This window comes from Haliotis asinina, chromosome 1, assembly GCF_037392515.1.
Source record: "Haliotis asinina isolate JCU_RB_2024 chromosome 1, JCU_Hal_asi_v2, whole genome shotgun sequence".
Taxonomy (NCBI): Eukaryota; Metazoa; Mollusca; class Gastropoda; order Lepetellida; family Haliotidae; genus Haliotis; species Haliotis asinina.
In genome coordinates, this window is record NC_090280.1 from 13,087,866 (window position 1) to 13,111,570 (window position 23,705).

Sequence of the window (23,705 nt, forward strand, 5' to 3'; positions counted from 1 at the left end):
ACCCAAGTAGCCGACACTTCACAACTTGTTATTTCGATATCCAATATAAATATGGCCTCATGAGTCTTCATAAAGTGATGGTTGACGGATAGTCTGACTCCTGAGAGTTTGTAGGACTTCAGTGTCAAAATTGCCTGTGTTCACTCAGCAGAAAATGGCTACCCTATGGGATTAGTCATGTATGTTAGACTAAAACCTTTTAGCGCCAAACAGGCAGCCTGGGTTATCAAGGGTAATAATATGCCTCCTTTGACTTTTGACACTATGAGCATTCAACTCGTGAGTGGAGTTTGGCGCAATATAAATGCACATGTTAGTATTATGTTTCACAGATTAAGATAGAAATGTAGGTGAGAGTGTTCTCCGGAAAGTTCTTGGTGGGTTCGACCAGGCAGTGTTTCCTGGGAGAAGTACCATTCACTGTGTGTAGAAGGGGCAAGGACCCTGAGCTGATGATGAGCTTTATCATCCTGACTGTGCCAAGATCACCCAAACCCTCTCTGTTGCATTTCAATCTTTATCTGTGAAACATAGTATTTTTCATGACAAATCATATTTGGATTATGTTCTGATAATCATGTATCTAGAATCTAGGCAGCGATACAGGCGAAAGTATTATTTAACTCCCTTATACAGCTCTGAAGGTAACATAATCCTCGTATACCAGGATGTAAATATGCCTACGAAAGATTTCGCTCTCCACAGATTAATATGACATCAGTGTCAATTACAGTTTGAGACGCACAAAACGATGCTAAGTCAAATGATGAAGGGTGCCGATTGTACTTGATCCAGCATGACACTGCTCTTCTCACTGCCTCTTTTTGATATCCGTATCAATGATGGCATAAGAATAGGCTGATTTAAGGATGTCAACTTCATTATTGTGAATTAAACGACGTTTCCGGACACATGTGCTATTGCAAACCGTAACGAGTTCCACGAAAGTGTCCTCGTGCTTTATTTATATTAGTTCATAAACATAAAGTCTTGAAAAGTCAAGGTAGATCTGTCTGCCCATAATCGAAGAAACATTCTAGCATACCAACAATTTTTTATTCCTTCTTAGAATAAAGCAATGCATACATAAAACCACAATGGTATCTGATCAGCGTTTCACCTGACACGCGTTGAACGGTGTTAGTGTGATGTCATGATAACGAAATTATGATTATAAGTCTAAACTGAAGAGTTTTATCATTTGTCGACGCAATGCATAACACGAGAGATGTGACCTATCAGCATAAAGCAAATGTGCCTCTACTGGGCTTCCATAAATATATCTAAACATAGCCTGTCCTACCTGATATCGCAATGAGGAAGTGTAATGTGTGTTTGTGTTAGTGCACTGTGTTAATGTCAAACTGTTACCCTCAAGCGCAGGATAGATTCGTCTTGGATATGGCATGTATGTGAAGACTATTCCAGTTGGAACTAGGTGAGTGATGTCTTCGTGTTCATGAACCTGTTATCTAGGTACCCCCGGGCGCCGTCCAACCAGAGCCGTGAACAGGGACAGTCAGTGACCCTTACAGTCAATGCATGATGGTGTGCTCGATATGTTTCGTATACACTGATAAATTAAGGGTTGTTGCAGGTGTTATCTTTCTTGTCCTGTGTTTTAAAAACATACATATATAGTCGTCCGCATTTCCCCCATGTTTAAGGAATAGAGCTGTAACACATTTGGCAAAATGCCAGCGAAAATCCAACCACTTTCAAACGTAAACAGCGGCCCACTGACTACTTATACAGGGTGTTTGTTGAGTGAAAGATGACTTGCCAGGTGAAACCGTCAAGCGTTTAAAAAGCTACCGACCTAAAGATAAGTTGTACTATACATATTATTGTGCTATGCTACTGTATTATTGTGCCATACTACTGTATTCCCATAGTAATATTCACCAGATACAGATCACGCAGACACATACAATGGCAACTGATTAGTGTGCGGAGTCCAGACGCTAGTGACAAGGATAATGTCTATGTGTCTGTAGGTGGTCTGAAAGAAGTCGGTTACAGTAGCCATGATGGCTCTGTCATACTCTTATAATTGGATGTTATGATTTTGGTTTTGATTAAACTGTGCTTTCAAAGTAATTTGAACTATTGTGTATTGAGTTTGGTTTGGTTTGAGCACTTCGATAGGGGGTGGACAAACAGACGCAGCTAAATTCAGGTAGCTATAACCAACAACTGCTGATATATTATTTACCCACACTAAGGTTTGTCTCATAAAGAACAAGTAAAGACGTATAACAAGTGCAACCGATTTCTTGACAATGACCACTCTTCACACTTTTAGCTTGCATTGGCAATGCAATGATGAAACTCTATGTTGCAACAGATATATCATTTCTTTAGTTTCCTTAGTGAGGAGAAACTCCAACAGGGACTGATGTAAATCTATCTAGGACCATGTAGGTTACACAAGAACTATCAGGTCCAATGGCTGTAGTGACGGTGTGGCTGAAATTTTGCCGAAGTGACTATATATTCCATCTCACTCGCACTTTGAAGTTAATAGCCAGGAGATAATAAAACGGGAGGTTTTACACTACCGTTAAAAGGAATTATCAAGACGTTATGAAAAAAATATCTAATTGGTGCATGACAAAAGTATTATATATATAGTGTATATATTGTATGATATTGACAGAAGAATGAGTACTGAGCCTAAGAGTCTAATACAGTAAGAGTGCTGTTGTCAATCACTCAATATGTTTCGCCGGGTGGCCCTCGAGGACTGAAACTGTATGACTGCTCGGTTCTCAAGCTTACCCATTTCTGCCGTTTCAATAGGGGCACGTGTGATTAAATATCACGTGACCGGAAACTATCAGAAAGATATAAACCATTCATCAACATCATACAGTACGTTTTTATAATGCACATATCAGATGTATTTAAGGCTAAAATTTTTTAATAGCCCATCATACAGTCCATTTACTATATAACAGCCGTCTGTAAATAACCGAGGTGTGACCAGACATAATATATCGTTAGTCATTGAACAAGAAAGTATTTACATTTCAGAGGCATGACCAACCCAACCAGATATAGCATGGGCACTTTGCAGACGAGTTTGATGATTTATGTTATCGGAATTGTCATTCACGGTAGGTGTATTGTGCTTTGAAATGTTCGATGAAATCCTATGCCGGATCATGTGCATTGTTTAATTTATTCACTGCTATTGTGTCATGTTTGTAAATATGCTTTAATGACTCAGTATTAAGTGTTCTTTATTATATTCTTACTCCATATGATATTATTTAGGGACAAGCTTGTGCAGTTGTATATGTATTTAGAAAATGATTATGATCACAACTTCTCATGAATTTAGTGCATACATCCCGATCTCGTGCAAACGTTTTTCATGATTTACAGTTAACATTTACGTAAAATTCAAAATTGAACGTGAAACGTTTAAGTGATTGTTTTGGTATGGTTTGCTGTTTTACGCTGCACTCAGCTGCATTCCAGCTATGTGGAAATAAACGTTTCTAGACCAGACAATCCAGTGATCAACAGCATGAGCATCGCTCGACGCAATTAGGATGCCATTACTTGTGTCTACCAAATCAGCGAGTTTGACCACCCGATCACATTAGTCGCCTCAAAGGACAGGCATGGATTTTTCAAGACCAACTTTAAGCCAGGTCTTCACGGGTGTGTCAGTTCATGACTATACAAAAAAAACGTATTATTACTGAGTACCCCAACAGGAGAACACAACCACCTTCTCATTGCCAGCGACTCTCGAAGGGCCCGGAGTAGAATAGCCAACAGCATATATGCTTGCCAAAAAAGGCGACAATGCTTCTTGGCGACCTACGGGATTGGGTGGTCATGTAACCGGGCTAGTCCCACACATGACAGGAGGGCGTGCTTTGGAGTTCTTTATTTTCACAGCTGACTCATTCCCACACAAGGGAGAGAGCTATCAATCCTGTAACATTACATTTAAATACAACTAAATGTTTACATCTTACATGAAATTAATACAATTAACCATTTAAAGAACATTATAGGAAATTACATGAATACACACATGGCCAGTGACAGCTATTAAAATTACTGGAAAATAGCATTGCAGATGTAACAATTAAAATACACATAATTACCAGCTATGGGCTGAAGTAATTGTCGGATGCTCCTCAGACGCCTACCCAGGACATCTAAACACAATAGTATCATTATAAATGCTGTGCCAAACTGTATTTCAAAAATACATCTCAAATACAATACAAATGGGTTTACAGAAATACAGCATCATATTGGAAAGTATTTCATCTCAAACATTCCATAGCCTTTAACAATACTTTAAAATACCATCAACCAACTGAAATATTTTTGTCATGTTTATTCTTAATAAAATACAACACATAAAACTAATCTTACATTTCCTCAAGACCATGTGTCTCCTGACGTGAGTTGGCAGCCAACATGAAAATATTGAAACACTTGCCTTGCATGAAAAGTATTGGCATAACCTTGCAGCCAATGAAAAGTTCTTCATCAACTTTAAGCCAATCAGTGCAGTCTATACAAGGCATGAACTGTGACCTACTCTTACACAGGTGGCGAGGCTCCCCATGGGTGCTCCTGAGCTTCCTAACATTTTGACATTAATGTTTTAAAACAAACACCCATAACAATACTAACATGAAAATACAGTATTTTGCACCATGATACAGTCAGGCTCGCTGACTTGGTTGACACTTGTCATAGTTTCCTAATTGCGCAGATAGATGCTCATGCTGTTGGTCCCTGGATTGTCTGGTCCAGACTCGATTATTTACAGACCGCAGTCGTATAACTGGAATATTGCTGAGTGCATCCTAAAACTCAACTCACTCACTCACTCACTCACTCACTCACTCACTCACTCACTCACATACTCACTCACTCACTCACTCACTCACTCACTCACTACAAGAAACAGCAAGAAACAAACAAACAGTTTTAGGCTATTACAATCGATCAGACTACAGATGGAAATTAGGTCGCTCAGCCAGGTATGACGACTGCCTGCTGGCACAAGGGGCCATCTCAAAGATATTTTGTGCTTTTTCATGTGTGTTGAATATGTCTTATCTATTGTTTGATACCTCATGTGTCTTTCTTTTATAAAGTGTATGCTGTGATGTGTAAAAGATTATGAGACCTGATACCCGTATTAAATGTCTCAAAATATGCAGGTGGCATCACCACCCAAAGATCATCAGGGCTGGATATTATTTGTAAATTGTTATGATATGATGTGTACGTTCCCAGTTTAATTGCCCTAAAGATCATATCTTATCTGGTATCTCAATCCCCCAGCACGACCCCAACCATCTACTGCACCCGTCCTGAATTAAGCTCTCCTCGGCCTTTTTAAAGTTTCCTATCTCCCTACCACTGAAACTGTAGTTAAGAAGTTTGTAAAAACACCCAGTGTTATCAATACCTTGATCCTTCAATAATAACGCCGAGCATTATAGACGCACAGCGCCTATATCACGAATAACTATCGACCACTCTCAGCGAACTTGAAAGTGACTGAGCCATGTTGACGCTTTGTCGAACCCTGGATTGTCTTGAATACAGTCGTGGTAATGGAAATGGCAGCAGCGGGGCACCTGGGTTATGGTGTATGGTTACCTGAATGTTCAACCACTAATGCGTATGTCAGGCAGATGTCACTGTTACACTCTTAAACTATTTATCTCATTAAAGGTATAAAACATTAATTCTTGCGACACCGTTATACTGAATATTCACTATTTTATTTGAATAGTATATTGCAAATTACCAGAGAGATACAGCTAACAATGTCATGTGGCTGGTACAATACATTATCTATTCTTGTCAGTGATGCGAAACTGTTAACTACCAAAACCGGGAATTATGTAAAAAGATGGGATATTTAAATATATTTCGCTCTGGTCATTATCTGTCCTGCAAACTTTAATGTGAAGGTCTAGTGAACCTCTTGTAATTTTGTGTCTCAAATATGATCATGAAGCGTCACGTGATAAATAATTAATACGGTGATAAAAAATCATTAATAAGTAATTTACACACATGTACATCACATAAGACATTGATTCTCACAGGTGTACAGTGCCAGCTGTCCAGTCCTGTGTTAGTGAGGGAATCTGAGACAGCCAGCTTCAGATGGCAGATACCTGCTGTACCAGGGGGATTCACTGCCCTGTATGTCATCAGTCCATCTGGAGCTGCAGTACTACTGGCCAGTACAGTCAATAGCCACCAGGTAACAGGGAACTACACTGCTCGTGTCACCTACACCGGGAATCTAACTGCTGACCCCAAGGTCATGGCCTTTGACCTTCGCAGTGTTGTCAGATCTGATGCTGGGGACTACACCTGTGGTAGGAATGGACTAACTGACATCATACCTCAGTGTGGGCAGAAACTGGTTGTTCTGGGTAAGAAAAACAATGTACAAGAATGATAGCTACACAACAGACCGCAAATGGTTCTTGTAAGTACTAGTAACTGTCACAAACATTGACAATTGGAAATAGTAATCATTTCATTGTGAAACATTGAAACAAAGATGAGACACAACATTGTTTAGATATACTACCTGTGAACTGACTGGAAGTACTCAGTTTGCTCCTGATAAAGATATACATTTCTGTTTGCCTCGTAGCAAATATATTTCTCACCTGACTGAAAAGTTTGAGTCATTTTTTTGTCAGTCCTACATCTGTAATCTGCCAGTTAGATTCACAAATCACCAATGATTAATTACGATTTTTAATTATTACTTATTGTCATGGTATTAATATTATTCCTTTCCTATGTACGAGTGAACACTTTCAGATCATCAGAAGATATTTCAGTCAAACGCCTCTATTTATCATAAGAAAAATTGTTTCATTTGTAATGAGGATGAAGCTGGCTGAATCTGTTCAGCATGAAATATAACTGATGGAGTATGAAGTGTGCTTCTTTCAACATGTTGCTTTCGAAGCAATAAGGCAACGTCATATTTACTTGTGATACAACTACACCCTGGTCCTGGTCACGTTTTGCAACATTATACTGTCAAAGGCGGTTAACGGGTCGCCAAGCTCGCTGAACTTTGTTGATGTATGCTATCGTATTCCTATTGCCTAGCGCAATGCTCATGCATGGTCCAGATTAAGCTAATTTATTTATATAGTGCCGTCATTTAGTTGAAATATTGCAGACTGCAACAATAAACGAACAATCTTCCAACTTTACTCAAATCAAGTACACAATCGGAACACCCACTTAGTGCAGTTGGACTGTTTCCACATTCAGATCTTCGTCACAGAACTAATAGCCAAAACGGACTCAGTACATAAATGTCATACGGGAATACACAAGCTTACAGTTGTGGGTGCACATGAAACGCACGTTTTGTAGGGTTTAGGATGGTGGAAATGATGGGTAGCTCAAACTTTGACGGTAGACTTCCATGGTGTTGTGTTAGACTGTTGGTAGGTTTGGAACCCAGATTCGCAATTAGAGCATGAGACAATTAGCGCAGATGGCTCGTACATTTCAATGTCTAAATAATTTCTCCACACACATTTAGTTCCTACCAAATCTTCCACCCTTTTCCCATTTGTAGCAGGTAAGGATCTTTTCATTTCCTTGTGTAAGCTCCGATCTCCTACAAATATTCATTGCTGATGACTCACTACAGAATAATAGTGAAGATACACAATCCCTACACAGTTGTGGTGACATGATTGCAGATCTATGTAAACGTGCATGCTGTAATCTGTATAATAACTCGTGTGAACGAGTCACTATTTAAGGATCTAATGTGTTATGGAAACAAACTGTCGGTATATTTTGTATTGTTTTCTGAAGAAATGTTGTCCTTTTACAGACCTGCTTCAATTTTAGGGATCGCTTTAAGTGCTCGACAAAGCAGGATGGTCTGTGCAGGGATTATTAATATTAAAACTGTGATGCGACTCTTCAAAGCAACGTTTAACACCAACCAAACATATTTGAATAACACATGTAGGTTCGTATGCTTTAGCACATGTAGGTGTTACATGTATGTGACACTGCTTTCTCTTGCTGACCGTCCCTCTGTATGTTACAAGACTGATATTAAATCTGCTTTCATTTGTTAGATCAATATTGAACAGAACTGTATATGTACGTTCACAGACGTTTCACTCCCAGACGCATCCAGTAATTCCTTCGTTTCCTGTTAGAATTAACTCCCCTACCTACTTGGGACAGTACTCAAGTGATAATCCTTATGCGGAAAGATCTTCACCCATGTCAGACCAAGGAAATCATAGTGTTTCTGTTTGTAGGTCAACCCACCAAACCAGCTGTTAATGGACCATCTGTCTCTGTGCTTGGAAGACAAGTCACACTTACCTGTAGCGCCACTTCTACCACTGTCCCAACTGACCATAGTCTGACTTTGACCTACACATGGCAGCGTGACAACACTAGCATCACAGTTACCTCCCCTAGTTCCCCCTACACCTTCACAGTGAGTTCTCGGGACAGTCACAGCTACAGATGTAGAGCGAGGGAAAGTCGGGGTCTGGAGTCAGAGTGGAGTGAACTGTACAACTTGGAGCCACAGTGTAAGTTCCTCCTCTTTGTATTAAAAGAGACACTATCAAAATAAAGAAGAGAGTGTTTGATGCTATCATGTGTGTGTGTGTGTGTATGTGTGTGTGCGTGCGTTCGTGTGTGTGTGTGTGTGTGTGTGTGTGTGTGTGTGTGTGTGTGTGTGTGTGTGTGTGTGTGTGTGTGTGTGTGGTGCTAGTGACTGTGTGAGGGAGGTCGGGGATGGGTGAATGGGGAGGTGCGGGTTGGGTTAGGGACCGCGAAGGTTATACCTCTGCTCGTCACAGGTCAAGTTTAGCCAATATGGATTCGGATCAATTTTCAGGATTGAGTCTGATTTAGTTTCAAGAGTTCAGTACAATCGCTGCGTCTTCTCACAACTGAAATCAAACATGTAATAGGCAGGCCACTTAGTCCTTATTTTAAGTAAAATCATTATTAGTGTCACTATAAGTACAGGAGAGTTGTACTAACGTTTCAAGTCGGCATGTTGTAGCTCACTGGCTTCCATTGTCGGTAAGCGAGGAAAGCCTATATCCTGTCGATAAAAACTTATTTACCATGTTCGCTTAATTTTTAGAAGGGAAATATATCTTTAGTTCAAAGGTGTTTACAAGTTATAGTGATAGCTGTGTTATTAGAAAACACGTAATTGTTAGGGTGTATTTGAGGTGTGTGGAAAGTATGACATATCGCCGATCAAATCTGATAAGCCATACTACAGGGTGGCGTATGAGTGTTTGTAGTTGTTAATGTAAACATATGCCTTTCTTTCACATATACCTTTGCTTTTTAATATACCTTCGGGGAATATACCATCAGGTAAACAAATCTGATAAGCCATACTACAGGGTGGCGTATGAGTGTTTGTAGTTGTTAATGTAAACATATGCCTTTCTTTCACATATACCTTTGCTTTTTAATATACCTTCGGGGAATATACCATCAGGTGAAAGGTGTCTGCAAGTAATAGTGATAGTTTTATAATATAAAACTTTTGTATAAAAATTGTTGAGGTGTCTGAAAAATATATCGCTGATTTGTTCTGATCCGCCATTGATACCTGTGATGCCTGAGTACTGTAGTTCTAAAACATTTTATTTCTTGTTGACCTTAGCATTTGACAAAACTGGAAAGCTCTTTCAACGCTTTGTGATAGTTTTAAACTGTCTGCATTTGGGGTGTGTGTGACAGTGTCAGTAAACATCTCTCTATGTTCATGAAATTCCAAACACACAGAAGGACAGCTGGAGGCTAAAGTACTGATGTTAAAAAGAAAACGTCTCAAAGCAGATTTACAAATAAACTGACAGCTGGTGCTACCACGTGTGTTCTAGACAAATTTTTATGGTCTTTTGTGGAGGGGAGGCCGGGGTGTATCAGTTCTTTCTTTTGTTCTTTTATTTTATTTCATTCATTCATCCAGTGTAAAATTAGGAAGAGAATGAAGAAATTCAGAGGAAACATTTCGAAGTATTACTCCGATAGTTTCCGACTGATATACTAAACTTGCTGAAGTACTGTTAAACACAGGTGAAGTTGCGCTGGGAAAGAACCCAGTCACTGTGTGCAGTGGCGCATGGCGAGGCAAAAGCGGATCAATACAAATGGTAGAGAAAGCAAACGAGTGCTTTACCCCTGTTACAGAGAATCACTGACCATACACAGCACATAATTCACACAACAACCACTTTTGTACAAAAATGATGCAACTACTTAGTCAGTCCAGAGCAATGACGTAAATCCATATGGAGTACCATGCAGGTAGCAGAAGTAAAAACACTCTGGCAGTCAACCAGAGTCTAAAATCTCGTCTTTCTTTTGAACTCTCTTCTGAAACTGTCAGGCAGAATAAGCGGAACTCTATCATAATGATGCTGATAGGTATTTTATATTCTGTACTTTCTGGACATTGCAGAATCAATAATATAATGATAACACTACTTTTCAGAACATTATTTAATACCCCGTCTGATAGCTAAATGCGTAGATTATCAAGTTAGAGTGACCTCATCACTTGTGCCATTTCAAGACTGTAATTTCCCTTTGTAAACATATTAAAATGAGCATCATCGTGAAGTTCTGATCCTAATACTTGACGTTAATCTCCATGTACTACACCTTCAAAGCCAGCTTTGGTCTCAAACAGTAGGTTGATATATACATTTTATGGTATCCATAACGTGTTTCAAAATCAGAGTGTGACAGAGATGATTCAGTTGGTGTTGGGAGACAGTTGGAAGTGCATAGTACAAGGTACTATCACAACGTATGCACGTTTTCTGAAATTGGAAGTCATCTTAATTAATCATGCTTCATTAGGCAGCCTCTCGAGGATCCCTCGAGCTGTACCCTCATTCCTCACCGTGTGGTGGCCATGTAGGAAAGTTCTTGGTTCTTTAATATCTCATCAGTCACATTTACACGTCTCATTGAATAATCATACCATGGATCCTCAAGCTTGATGCCAGCCTTTGAAATTTCATGCTTTGATCAAGGCCATGTCATTGCTTTGAGGAATTCTCAAACAAGATCCAACATCTTCAAGAATGCGTGTTACATCTTGTTCACTGTTACCTTGTCCACAAGTGTGTGTGTCCAGTTTGTTATGGTGCGCAGAAAACGTATCAAAATGGGAGTACATTACCTTGTTCACCATGGAGAATGTTATGTTGGTGCTTCGAGTAACGTTAGGTGTTCTCGTTGCCTGAAAGATTCGCCCTCTACTACCCAGACTTTAATGTTCCTAAAAGAGATCGTAACAATGACTGTGTGAAAAATGTCAGAACTTGCAGATGGTTTCCATTGCTTTCTTCTGCGCATGATCATCAGACCTCAGCCTCAGTCTTCATCGCCCTTGGGTACAAGTCGTGTTATGATCTATGGACGTTTCTTCGACTCTTTGGTGACTTGCCTGAAATCTCTGGCTTCAAGTCGGCATTGTTTTAATGACACCAAGAAACATTCATACAATTACTGTGCAAACATTGGATTAATCTGCTCCACTGTTCTTCCTTTCTGACAGATGACCCCTATGCAGTGACCCTACAACCCTCCACTCTGTCCTACACCAGAAAGGAAGCTCAAGAAAGTGTACCAAGTATCCTGTGTTCAGCCACCTGCAAACCAGCGTGTACCTACAAGTGGTTCAAGGATGGGACACCCCACAGTGATGGAGCTACACTGACTCTCCCAGTGGCTGACAGGTCACAGACAGGATCCTACAAGTGTCAGACTTCCAATACACACGGGACTGTTGACAGCTCTAGAGTCTCAGTGGATGTCACATGTGAGTAAAGTGCTCTGTGTGCAATACCCAGTATTAGCCAAGGGAGGCCCTTTATTGCCTATCAGTTATCAAACCCACTCAGCCAGTAGTATATACAATAGTGATTCTGGACCACTTTCATAAAACCCCTCTACAAAGCCTTATTTACTAAATGAGGCTTTGGTGGGCCCCTTAGCTCTTGCTACTATTACCCCTACTATAAAACCGCTACGTCACGTTTACGTGACTTGGTAGGAGGTAAAACTGTGCCGTACGGTACGATCAATAATTCTTCTCTTACAAACCCTCTACCCGGCCCATCCCTCAAGTAGTACAAGTTAGGTTCGTCGGCTTTCATATCCACTTTATCTATGTTGTAAGTTTTGACTGACCATATAGGATCGGTGGCCCGCTTACGGTTATCACCCTCGTGTTCCCCCGGCTGGTATAGATACCTCACTAGGGCCCTATCTGGTATCTGTTTCTCCTTCCCACGCAATGGAGCGGCCGACTCTGCAACTATTGATTTTAGTTTGATAGCGTCTGCCGGTTTCTTACCGGTGAGACGGGTGACTTCATGGTTGATTGCCGACACCACCTTGGGTAACCTCGTGACCCATTCAGTCGATCGTTTTCCAGGGGTGGCCATCTCCCTAGCATACTGATAGCCGAACAAGCGCTCAGCCAAAGTCCTATTAAATCTCTCAACTATGGCTTGGCTGCGATGGGCTCCGGCCGTGCCACGCCTGACCTTTGTATCGTGTTTGGCTAGCAGTTGTGACACAGCACCCATGAACTCCCGTCCGGGGTCAACTTGCAGCTCTGTTGGCCACGTCAGCGGACTGCGTTTGTATATGCGTTCGAATCCTCTGGCTACCTGGGCCAAATCTTTCGTGGTCAAGGGTTCGGCTTCCTTGTAACGACTGGCTACGTCCACTACGGTTAAGGCATACTTGTACCTCTTGTCGTGGGGTAGGAACAGTAGGTCTGCCTGGTGAACGCTATTAGGTATGTTAATACCGAACCTCCTTCTAGGCACGTAGCGTGGTGCCGGCAAATAGATCTGCCACAGGGCTTGTTTTTCAAGCCACGCTTTGGCTTCCTCCGGGGGTACTCGCGCTATTTTAGCTAGCTTATCTACTGCGCTAGCTCCTTTCCAGTACCCACGCGGGCTGTAGTAAATAGACTCAAATTTTTTCATGTCCATACGCGTATGTGTTTATTCCATCAATAGCTATCCAACGTTTCGTGTCCATAGGCGACAGGGACGTCTTGTTTATAGTCAGTCCGTATATCTTATGTCCATCACTTCTAAGTGTGTTCATTTTATGCCTAAAGGTACGGGTCTTGAACAGGGCTTCCTTGAATCTGGCGTGTTTGATGTGTTGTTTCACCACATACTTCTTAACCCCCTTAGCCTTCCGGATCTCACTATTGTCGGCTTTCAGTATGGAGTACATCTTAGGTCTCAAACCTATGTACTCGGCTATGGGCGTGCCAGCACACTCGTCCTTCATCTTACCTAGGACCTTTTTATTTACCGTACTGTGCATGGTATGGGTCTTAGGGTAGTCGCTGGTGTCGTATAAATCGAGGTGTTTTTTCATGTCCTCGTACACGTCCTCGGTTCGAATCTCCATCAGCAGGGAATCCGTGTCAGTGTACAGCACTTCACACCTGTCGCCGTACTATTTCTTGAGCTCGTTGTAGTAAAAGTCGTACATCAGGTGTTTGGATAAATCGAGGATGCTCATCCCCACGTAAACAGGCCGGTTGAATTTTATGTGGCTTTTCTTCATGTGTAGGGCAGCCAGGTTGTCTGTGAATATCTTACTATGGTTGAATGCCGGACTGGCTATCAATCTCCTGAGCTTGTCTTCCTCACTCGACCGAACCAGCTTCACGGTCACGCGTTTCCTCAGGTTCTCCATAGTCTTACCAAACACCGAGTTGTTCATAAGCTTGTAGAGATTTTTCTCAAAATCACTGGTGGCTTTTTTTCGTAGGTCTGTGTTCATTCTGATGTAGGGCTCCATCCATGGGCTCTGGTCGAACATGAGCACCCTGTGTATTTTGGTCAGCCTCATACCCAACGACAGGTACAGCTGTAGGTTGCGATAGTGAACGATGTACTTGGTCTTATTCATTAAGTTAGGCACGAGTTTTTCAACGTCTGTCACACGACCACCTGACAAGTTATGTTGGTACTCAGACATCCAGTCTGGGTTAACCCTCATACGTTCGGGGGCCAGGGGGTAGCTGTTGTGTGATGTGTGTAATGCCTTGGGATACTCAACCTCGAGGATATACCCTTTGTTCGAATCTGGTGCAATGCTCATAACATCAACGTGGGGTACCCATTCGAATCCCCCTGTAGGTAGATACTGGCTCATGGCCCAGCCGTACAGGTTGCTTGCGTCGAGGTAGAGAATGTGATTGGTTGGTTTGTTAGGATCGTAACCTTTCACGTATTGATTGTTTGCTTTCGCGTATCGTTTGGATGCCATGGAAATCCCACCTCGCAAGCCTTTCTCAATGAATAGGTGCATGTCGTAATCTGTGAGCAATTCCAAATTAACTCCGGTCTTTTTAAGCAAGGCGTCCCACGACAGACCTGGGCTGGTGTAATACCATGCGGGGTCGAGTTTATACTGCTTGAAACACGTCCGCCTAAACGTCTCAAACACGTCGGCTAACAGCAGTACATCTGTCCTCAAGTACAGGTCGTGATAATCGCCCAGGTTCTTACAACCCAGTTTATTCCATACGTTAATCGCGTGCGAGTAATCATCTCGTGAGACGGACTCCTCATTCAGCTTGCTATAAAAGCAGTCAATAGGGGGTAGTCTGGTCTCGGTGAACTTGGCCCAACTATCCATGTACTCATAGGGGTACACACCCTTCCTCATAAGCAGGGGTCTAGTCTCGGCGTCTGTGTATCGATCGGTGATAGGGAAGGTATTGTTGGCCTTGACCAGACTGTCGAGTGACGACAGGAGGAACTGAAACGAGTCAATGAACCTAAGTCCGTTTAAGCTGAAGGAGATGTATCTCTCCATGTTGTTGGGGATGCAAGTTATATTACCATCGATTTTCGCGATGGCCTGCATGATCAAGTGTGAGTCGTACCCTCTCAAGTTATGAAAGACAACGGGGATGTTTATTGTCTTAGGGTTGATTTTAAGCTTGAGGTTGCACGCGCTGTGAGCGGCGCCTCTATACTTACCAGTTATGTGGCAGTGATCTCTCACCGAATCACCGTTAAGTGGTGAGTCACACACGTGACAGTTAGTGCTACTAGCGTGGGCTAGCCTGTCGACTCGGGTCAGACGCATGGGAGCGATTCTATACAATGCATTCCTAATAATTTTTTCTTCCTCCTGCAAACACTTTAGAAACCTTTCAGCCGCGTCAGGACCCCTATACACTACCGGAGCTTTCGTTTCCCCGTCACAACGGACGACAATGTATCCAAACCCGCAGGCTTTATGCTCTTGTGTCTTGTGGGTGAAACTCTCACCACTAGCGGGTGTGGGGGAATCCCCACCCACAACCAAGGCTTCGAAGTCGGCGTATATGATATAAGGCACAGACATTTGGTTCTTGTGGTTGTCAAATTTTAGGATATTGTCACCTTCCTTAGGCATGGCGACTCGTATGGCCGTCTGCCCCACACCTTGGCAATCCTCCCGGTGGGATTCTAATAAATCAGCTCGTGTGAAACCGTGTAGGCATCGTTCACAGAAGTGTTTTTTTCCTCTGTATGCCGATTGGTCACACAACAACCGGCTGAGATGTTTTATCCACGTGTAGTGATACTTTTCACCTCGTTGGATCATGAATATATTGATAACTTGGCGATCCTTCACCGGGCTGACCCTGTGTACTATTATTGTGTTACCTTCATGAACAAAGACATTTATAGCCAGATTATTCTGTTTTTCTACTTTAGTGATCTGGGATATGGGGGTGGGTTCATCTATACCATCCCAGTTGAGTCCATCGTCTTGGGGATAGCTAGAAAGCCTGTCTGAATGAGTGTCAGCTGGAAGTAAGGCTGACCTGATAGCTACCCTCAGGCAATCGTTTCCTCTATTCTTAACGTTTACTATGGCATGTTTGTTCCTATAGTAGGGAGGCAAGGCTAGGTATGACCCGCCTCTGAACGGCACGTAGTTAGCTATATCTAGATAGACATTATCGATTTTATCTACAGCCCACCCGGACCCCAAGTGTGTGTAGCGTTCTAGGTATTCTCGTATCTGCTGAAAACTGGTATCGATTGATGCGTCAATGGTCTCTGTATGTGTGACGACCTCTTGTTGACCTCGGAAGTAAGGCTGAACATACTCAGTGACCCCTGTGGGGCCCCCCTTATCGAGCGACATTTTCACTGTGATCTGAAACTTGATACTTCCTAGATTATTTAGTTCCTGGTTGACCTTATCAGCTATCAGAGGCTTGATATCTGTAATGTCTATGTTTCTATCAACGTGCATGCGCCAACCTCTCAAATAGTTGCCTACAGCGCGCTCAGTGCTCACGAACTGCAGGTCAATAGCTCTATTCTGTCGTAATAATTCTACAAGCTGTGATTTCCTCATACGGGAGTACCCACCTAAACCCAAATCGTGTGCCTCGGCTTTCAGTTGTTTTACAGTGGGAGGTTTTGCTACGGGGGCATGTGATAACAATGCGGTTAACCCGGCTCTCCCCAGTTTTGAATAACCCGTGTGTCCAAGCTGTTTTGCTTGAGCTTTTAATTGTATTACCGTAGGGGGGGCTTCTAAACCTAGTAATCTCAACAATGCTGGCTTCCGCATTCGAGAATACCCGATCACACCTCTCTGTTTTGCGACCCGCTTCAGCTCGCGTACAGTAGACATGTTTACACCTAAGAGAACCAATGTCTAATTGGTTGACATTTATTTGTAGTCTATCTTGAGCAGTCGCCTACGTTCTTTTATGTAGCCTTTTTTATTCTCGTAGATGAGTTGATGTCTAACTACGTTCGCTCCGTGAGCTTTACATAGACAGTAGTGCCCTTTAACCCCGATACCACACACAGAACATGTGTAGTTAGGACTCCCCATATGGAAACAACAGAATCCCTGATTCCTGCATTTCCTACAACAGGCCTCGGTCTTCCCCATAAGTATGTATTCGCATCGGTATGGAGCAGGTCTCATGTTTAGCATATTTATATGGGTATTTAGTTTAATTGCTTCGCAACCAACACAGTAGCTGCCATACCCAACACTATGAAGCCCAGTTCACGATTCATTTGCCCCTTGGATGGTGTGTAGTACTGAGCGAGTGTGGGTTTATTGAGTGGTTCCAATTGTTTACCAGTTAGTAGGTAGTATTCTCTCATTGCTTCATCGACATCGTGGAATGTTTGAACGGCATGGTTTTCACGCTGGAGTTGTTCGTTAATAAAATCGATCCTCTGGAGGCGTTTTTTAGCGTACTCGGCCTGTGCTTTTTGTAAGTTCTCAACAGCGAGATCGTGTCGCTTCCTTTCTTCCTGTATTTCAGCCGCGTGGTCATCTCGTAGTTTCGAGAAGAGGAAATTACTCCCGGAAAATGCTAGGGCATTCACTAACGCCCCACCGACCATCATAGCTATCGTGGCCATCCTATATTTATTTCATTATATTTTCAGGTATTATCCCTTGTTTTATTAAGATGTCTTTTGTAGCCATCGCCATACCAAGGTTCATTATGAGCATACCCATATCCTGCAGGTTAAAATCTAGCTTGATAGTTGGTTGTTTAAGCACCATTTTAGTCAACCGAGCGTACCCTACAGCTAGACTGGCGACCACTGTGGCGTGGTATGCGTCGTTGACGAACGTTTTCCCCTCAGACATTATGTATATGATATAAAAATATTTAAATTATAACATGACATGCGGGTCGACCGTTGGGGACCCACTGTTGGGGGTTACCACCTCACTGTTTGGTGGTACCTCACGGTGAGGGTTTCCCTCACGTGTATATAACCACGAGATAGCCAAGACAGCAGTTACGCCTACAGCCAACAACAGTCGGGTTGGGTTGGCCACTTTATGTTGGTTACACCACCGTTTTTTACCGGCAGCTACTCTCTTAGGATTCTTCTGCCTGGTTACTGTGGGGGTCTCCCTCACTGGTGTCTCCACCGTCACCTCGGGAGGGGTTTCCCCCACAGGGGTCTCCTGTGCAGCATCCATCTATACTAGTATTATTATTTTTTCTCTCAAATTGACAATGCTTTGCTGTGATAATCGCCGCCGTCACTGGAGCCAACAACATACCATATTTGTGGTACAGCCCGCAGCTGATAGAGCTCACGGTGTGTTCGATAAAAGGGTCTTTCTCGAGGTCTTCCCACAGGTAAAGTCGGCGCTCTGGTGGAATGGGAAGGAAGTGTGACACAATACCGGTGTATATCTGGGTCATAGCCGATCCTATTGTCTTTGTCATTTCTGCTCCGAGCCGGGACTCGTATCTAGCGTACAGCTTATCGATTTCTTCGGCCGACATTTTGTGAATTTTATCCGGAGTGTACTCCCCAAAGTAATGTTTGGCTTTGCCCCCCACAGCCAACGCTACCAATTTCTCACGCTTGGGGGAATCCTCCACACACCCAGGTACCAACTGTTCGAGCAATTCCTCACACTCCATCTTATAATATAATAAGTAAGATTTAGTTTTAACTATATAATACCCGATACAGACAAAACACAGAGAAATGAAGGTTAAGTTGCACACGACAAATACTTCAAATATCATAGCTATATGCTTAGCTTTGCTTAGCTTTTGCTTAGCTTTGCTTAGCTTTGCTTAGCTTTAGCATACTATATATGCTACTGGTTGATCGGTCTTGAGCACGAGCTTAGCGTGTTTAGTTTCAGCGAGCTGTTTCTTCACCCGTTCCCGTTCTAATTTACTCATCACATCGTTCTCTCTCAAACACTCCTCGAACGAATCCCTGTCCTTGCAGTGAAATAAGGCCACCCATCGCGTCTGCTCCCTGAGGTCTTTCAACACCGAGTTGAACTTCTGCGTTAGCACCCAGACGCTGTGATTTGCATGCCAGCCGGAGAAGGCCAGGTACGATAGCATGTCTCTCTTTTTTGTTATCTCGCGATTAGCGCTGCAGTCGTCCAGTATGAACAGCGTTGGTTCCCCTTTAAATTTCTCGTGAAGAGCTTTCAACCAGTCCTGCAGGCGTGTTCCAGGGTCGATTTTGTGTACGTCCGGGTCCGTCATCACCCAAGGTCGTGCGTACGTTTTATTCATGCTCAGAGTAGGGCACATGATAACGATGTTATCGAACACATCCTTGTAGTAACCCTCCAACATATCCAACACGAAAACGGTCTTCCCACAGCCAGTCTGCCCGCATATGATAGCGCAGTGTGGGTCAGTGGGTAGTTGTGGGTACCCCCCGGGGGTGTGGGGGTCTCCCCCACTAGTAGATGGCTTGCACGAATCTCCCATTGTCTATATTAAGTTGCGCGTCCATAATAACGTACAGATATAATTTCAACTTACCAGCGGGTTGAGCCTTCTTAGTAATCTGGATAGTTATCCCTTCGCTGCCGTTATCTATACGACGCCCGCTGCCGTGCAGTTTATCATCATCCGTGGATCGCATGTCCAACCATAGGGCGTACTTGGTGGTCAGGTATTCACCGATCTGCACGGAGCCGAGGTCCAGGTCTTTTGCTATGTAATCTTGTGTGCTCGGTAGCTTTTTTATCTCGTCCCACTGCTGGTATGGTCTCATACCATGACTGAACAGCTGGTTGGGCACGCCCTCGATGGTCACTTCCACCTTTTCAATCTCGGGGTTGAAAAACTTCTCGCTGTCCCTCAGGAATGGATCGTAATCCTCCACGGGGACGACCAGGATACCTTTCATCGATCGCGCCGGCACATTCAGGTTGATATTCCACACAGTGTCGCTCTTATCTCGCATGTCGAACTCCAGAGAGATGTTGTCTATGGCATAACTGGCCTCATCACCATTCGGCGTACGCACTACTTTGCTATAGTCGTTAAACGTGAGCTCGTATTCGAGCCTATCACCCAGCGCGGCCTGGTAGAACGGCGCGTGTCCCGTGAGCAACTCGAAGTCGAGCGGCACGCAGAATCGATTCCCGTATGCTCGAGCGATGGCCTTTTCACCGTCCGTTAGTTTGTCTTGCTGGTCTGGCGTGAAGACATACCCTATACGCAACCGAGTTGATTTGCTGATGCCCTGGTACACATCATTGACTCGTTCTCCCACGCTTTTCCAGAGATCCCTGTAGCAGTGAAACACGTCGCTGTCGTCGATACTCAGCACCTCGTTACCGCTGATCTTGATAGTCGTTTTCTTGATGATGGTTCGACCCACGTTCCGCACTAGCTCGCGTTTGTCGTTGTCGGAGGTCAACGTGATATTGAACGCCAGTCGAACAGTGCCTGGTACAATAAGGTCATTCTCACCAAGGTTTGGAAATCTAACCAGCAGAGTTTGATTCTGGTCTATCTTGCTGGGATTGTTGGTGATAGTCACCGACTGACGCACGGCTCTGGCGCCTAGTGGCTCTCTCAATCTTCTGAAAGGATCTAATTTTCTTCCATACATTGTTATATAAATGAAATATATTTTTAATATGAATAATGGACGACATACCTATGGATGATATGTGGGATCATACTATGGATGATACAGGGGGTGAGCAGGAGACCTCATTCAGTACTGACCTTCTACAGTCGTCTGTCGACGATTATTACAACGCAGTTGAAAATAGAGACAACATCAAGCCGTTGGGAAGGGACTATTCCAGGTTTACCATCGATAGCAATGGCACGCTGCGATTGAAGGCTCACCCGGAGATCGATCTCATGAATAAACTCACGAGAAAACCGCTTGCCTTATCAACACTGGGCAGTCGACATGGGAGTGACTTGATCCGCGATGAACTAGGTTTCATAGATCACGGCGGCGCACGACCTAAGCTTCCTCCGAGGGCCCGTTAAGGTCTGCAAGACATCAGGGACGACACATCGTATCAAAACATGACTTATGATATTAAAAAGGTGTTGGCCGACTACGAGAACAAACCCTTCCCGGGTTTCGAACAAACCTTTCGGGAACTGCGGGGGTTGGACCTGTTGATGCGAACCATTCGTGGTCAGCTCTGGAAAAGCACGGCCAAAATGAGCGAGATAGACGACCACATCGCCCGTGAAAAGGATAAACTCGGTGAAACTGAGGACGAGTCCCTGAAAGCCACCATCGAGGAACGAATACGTAATTTGGAAGATGAAAGGCAGACCTGGTTGGAGACAGCGTCCGGCTACAAAGAAAAGCTTCGATCCCAGACCAACCGTGTGCGGGAAACCATCGATCAAGTCCTCCACCGAGACACCACGTTAGCAGACAGGATTCGGATATTGTTCCGGGAGCAAGGGATCACCATCGCCAGCATTCTAACTGCATTGGGTTTCATTATATCAACTCTTGTGGTGTCACTGGTGGGGGGAACCCCCACACCCCCAAGTGCCGGCGGCGGAACCCCAAGTGGCGGTGGGGGTGTTAAAGACTGGATAAAAAAACTCGGGGAACGCCTAGCTAAACTGGCTGGTAAAGCCGCCGAAGCCCTCCCCGGCATCCTGGGTAGCATCGTCTTGTGGTTGTTGGGCGCTCTGGCTAAAACTGCCACGTGGCTCAGTCAAAACCTGTGGGCAGCCATCGTCGCCGTGGCGGGTCTGGTGTACGTAGCGGCTAAGAAATCTTTAACCAAATAAGTCCCAAAGCTACCCCAACAGCCACCAGAGCCGTTTTATTATCAATATGCTGCTGATAGGAGGCCTGAATATAGGGATGTGGTGTTGGTTGAACCCTAGGCTCCGGGGGTGGCGCCACTATACCCTTTTCACGTGGTTGGGTGTGTGGGATATGGGAGGTGTTAATATCGGGGTTGATACCCAACTTTTGATCCGCCGTGGCTATAACTATTTCGTTGTTATAACCCACAACTTTTTTTACTCTCAGTTGCATATCACTCGGAGCCATGTACAGCCCCACGCCGAACACGTAATTGACTTTCGATCTGGCGTATTCTAACACGTTTTGGTAACGGTCGATGGCCCTCGGGAGATCAACTGGAGAATTGATAGCATCCTCAACGTTGGAAACGAACTGTTTCTGAGCGTCGTAAGCAGTTCCCTTACCGAGGATGTTGGAACGCGTCATCGACTGCGCACCCAACAGCGCCCACACGTACGTTCGAATCGAGTCGTTCAAGCGTATTGTACCAGCACGAGTGAATCCTTTCGATGTTTTTGAGATCATTTTAGTCCAGGCTGTGGCTGCATCAGGATTGGTTTGCTTTATACAGCTGACATGGATCTTTTCATTCGTTGTGGGGCCTGTAAATGTATGACGGTGTGGGTTGTATGAACCATCTTTAGAACCGGCCTGATATGTTCCGGACCTGTAGAAGTACACGAGAACTATACCGAGACCATGGTTCACACCAGGAAGGCGAAAGTCTTTATTCGATGGAATCTCAAACTCCCCACAAACACGTTCATAAGCGCGTTTATCATAGGGGTTATTCGTCATACTCCACGCTTTATCTTGGGGAAGAGGAGCACTTATTTCCTTCAATATTCGTCTCGTTTGATAATAAATATGAAACAAAATGACTGCCTTACTCAGTTCGTCTATACCGTAGTCTAGTGTCACACCCGACCCTGTCGTCGCACACCACACAGCAAAGTTGAGTTGGTTCTGCCAAAACTGCATTGGGTTTTGATTCCAGTTTACCACCGCCTGCGCGTTATTAACAGACACGACATAGTTTTCAAAGATATTAATAAAGGTCGTTTTAAACCCCGTACTACCTACCACCACGATTTTCAAGTGTGCTAAATCCATATTATAATATATAAATTATATATTATAATATGTACATAACACTTCCAGGAATAACGAGCGGTGAGGCCGTTCAGCTGACGCACGCTATCGATAACACGTCAGGTCAACTCGAAGTCGCACTCTGCGATATCACCTACCTACCGCAATGGACTAACATCAACGTCAGCAACAATAAGCTGTTCGTCAGTGGAACTCGCAGTCAGATAACTGACGGCTACTACAGCGTGTGCTCTCTAAACGACGAGGTCTTCAAACCCCTGGGAGCCGAACTCAAGATGAACGACTCAAACGGCACAGTGGTGTTAATCAACAACGGAAGAAACCCCTTGAGGCTCGGTCGACCATTAGCGAGGACACTCGGTATGTCTCCTGACGAGATAAAACCAACAACAACCGTCACAGGCACGAAGTTACCCGATCTAGTACCGTACCGAGAGCTGTACATTCATCTCGGTCAGGTGAGCACAACGTACAACATTCAAGGAGGTCACCCTTCCACTATACTGAGAGCAGTGCCGGTGAAAACTGAGAAATACAACGACGGTAGAACCGAGTCGTTTTCACCACGGCAGTATAAGAGATTAATCCAGGGCAACATACCTGAGCTGATCATATCGGTGTTAGATATAAATCATAATCCTGTAAATATAGGATACCTCAGCTTAACGCTTCACGTAAAATGACCAGCGCACAAGGGCCCGGAGTGAAAAAATGCGTCAATATCGGGATCTCCGACCTCGGAGACACGTGCGGTTTCGACGCTCCCGGAGTAGATGGTAAATTGTACGCCTTGCAACTGAAAAACAACATTTACAAACGCGTTGAAGTCCCCTCCGGTGGAGCCCTAGGTGATATAGTAGATACCACAAGAGCAACAGTCAACACTAAGTACACCCTTGTCAACACCGGTGATGACAACTG

The 23,705-nt window shown here is 43.8% G+C and overlaps 1 protein-coding gene across 1 annotated transcript in view; it reads left to right on the forward strand.

Annotated features, from left to right (window-relative positions):
• Nucleotides 1–1,296: 1,296 nt before the first annotated feature.
• LOC137292854 (B-cell receptor CD22-like) overlaps nt 1,297–23,705 on the forward strand; it is a 97,883-nt gene continuing 75,474 nt past the window's right edge. Inside the window, exons 1-5 of the mRNA XM_067823867.1 lie at nt 1,297–1,438; nt 3,037–3,119; nt 6,105–6,440; nt 8,325–8,606; nt 11,618–11,881. Coding sequence (XP_067679968.1) covers nt 1,407–1,438; nt 3,037–3,119; nt 6,105–6,440; nt 8,325–8,606; nt 11,618–11,881 — 997 coding nt within the window. The 5' untranslated portion in view covers nt 1,297–1,406. The remainder of the gene's footprint in view (nt 1,439–3,036; nt 3,120–6,104; nt 6,441–8,324; nt 8,607–11,617; nt 11,882–23,705) is intronic.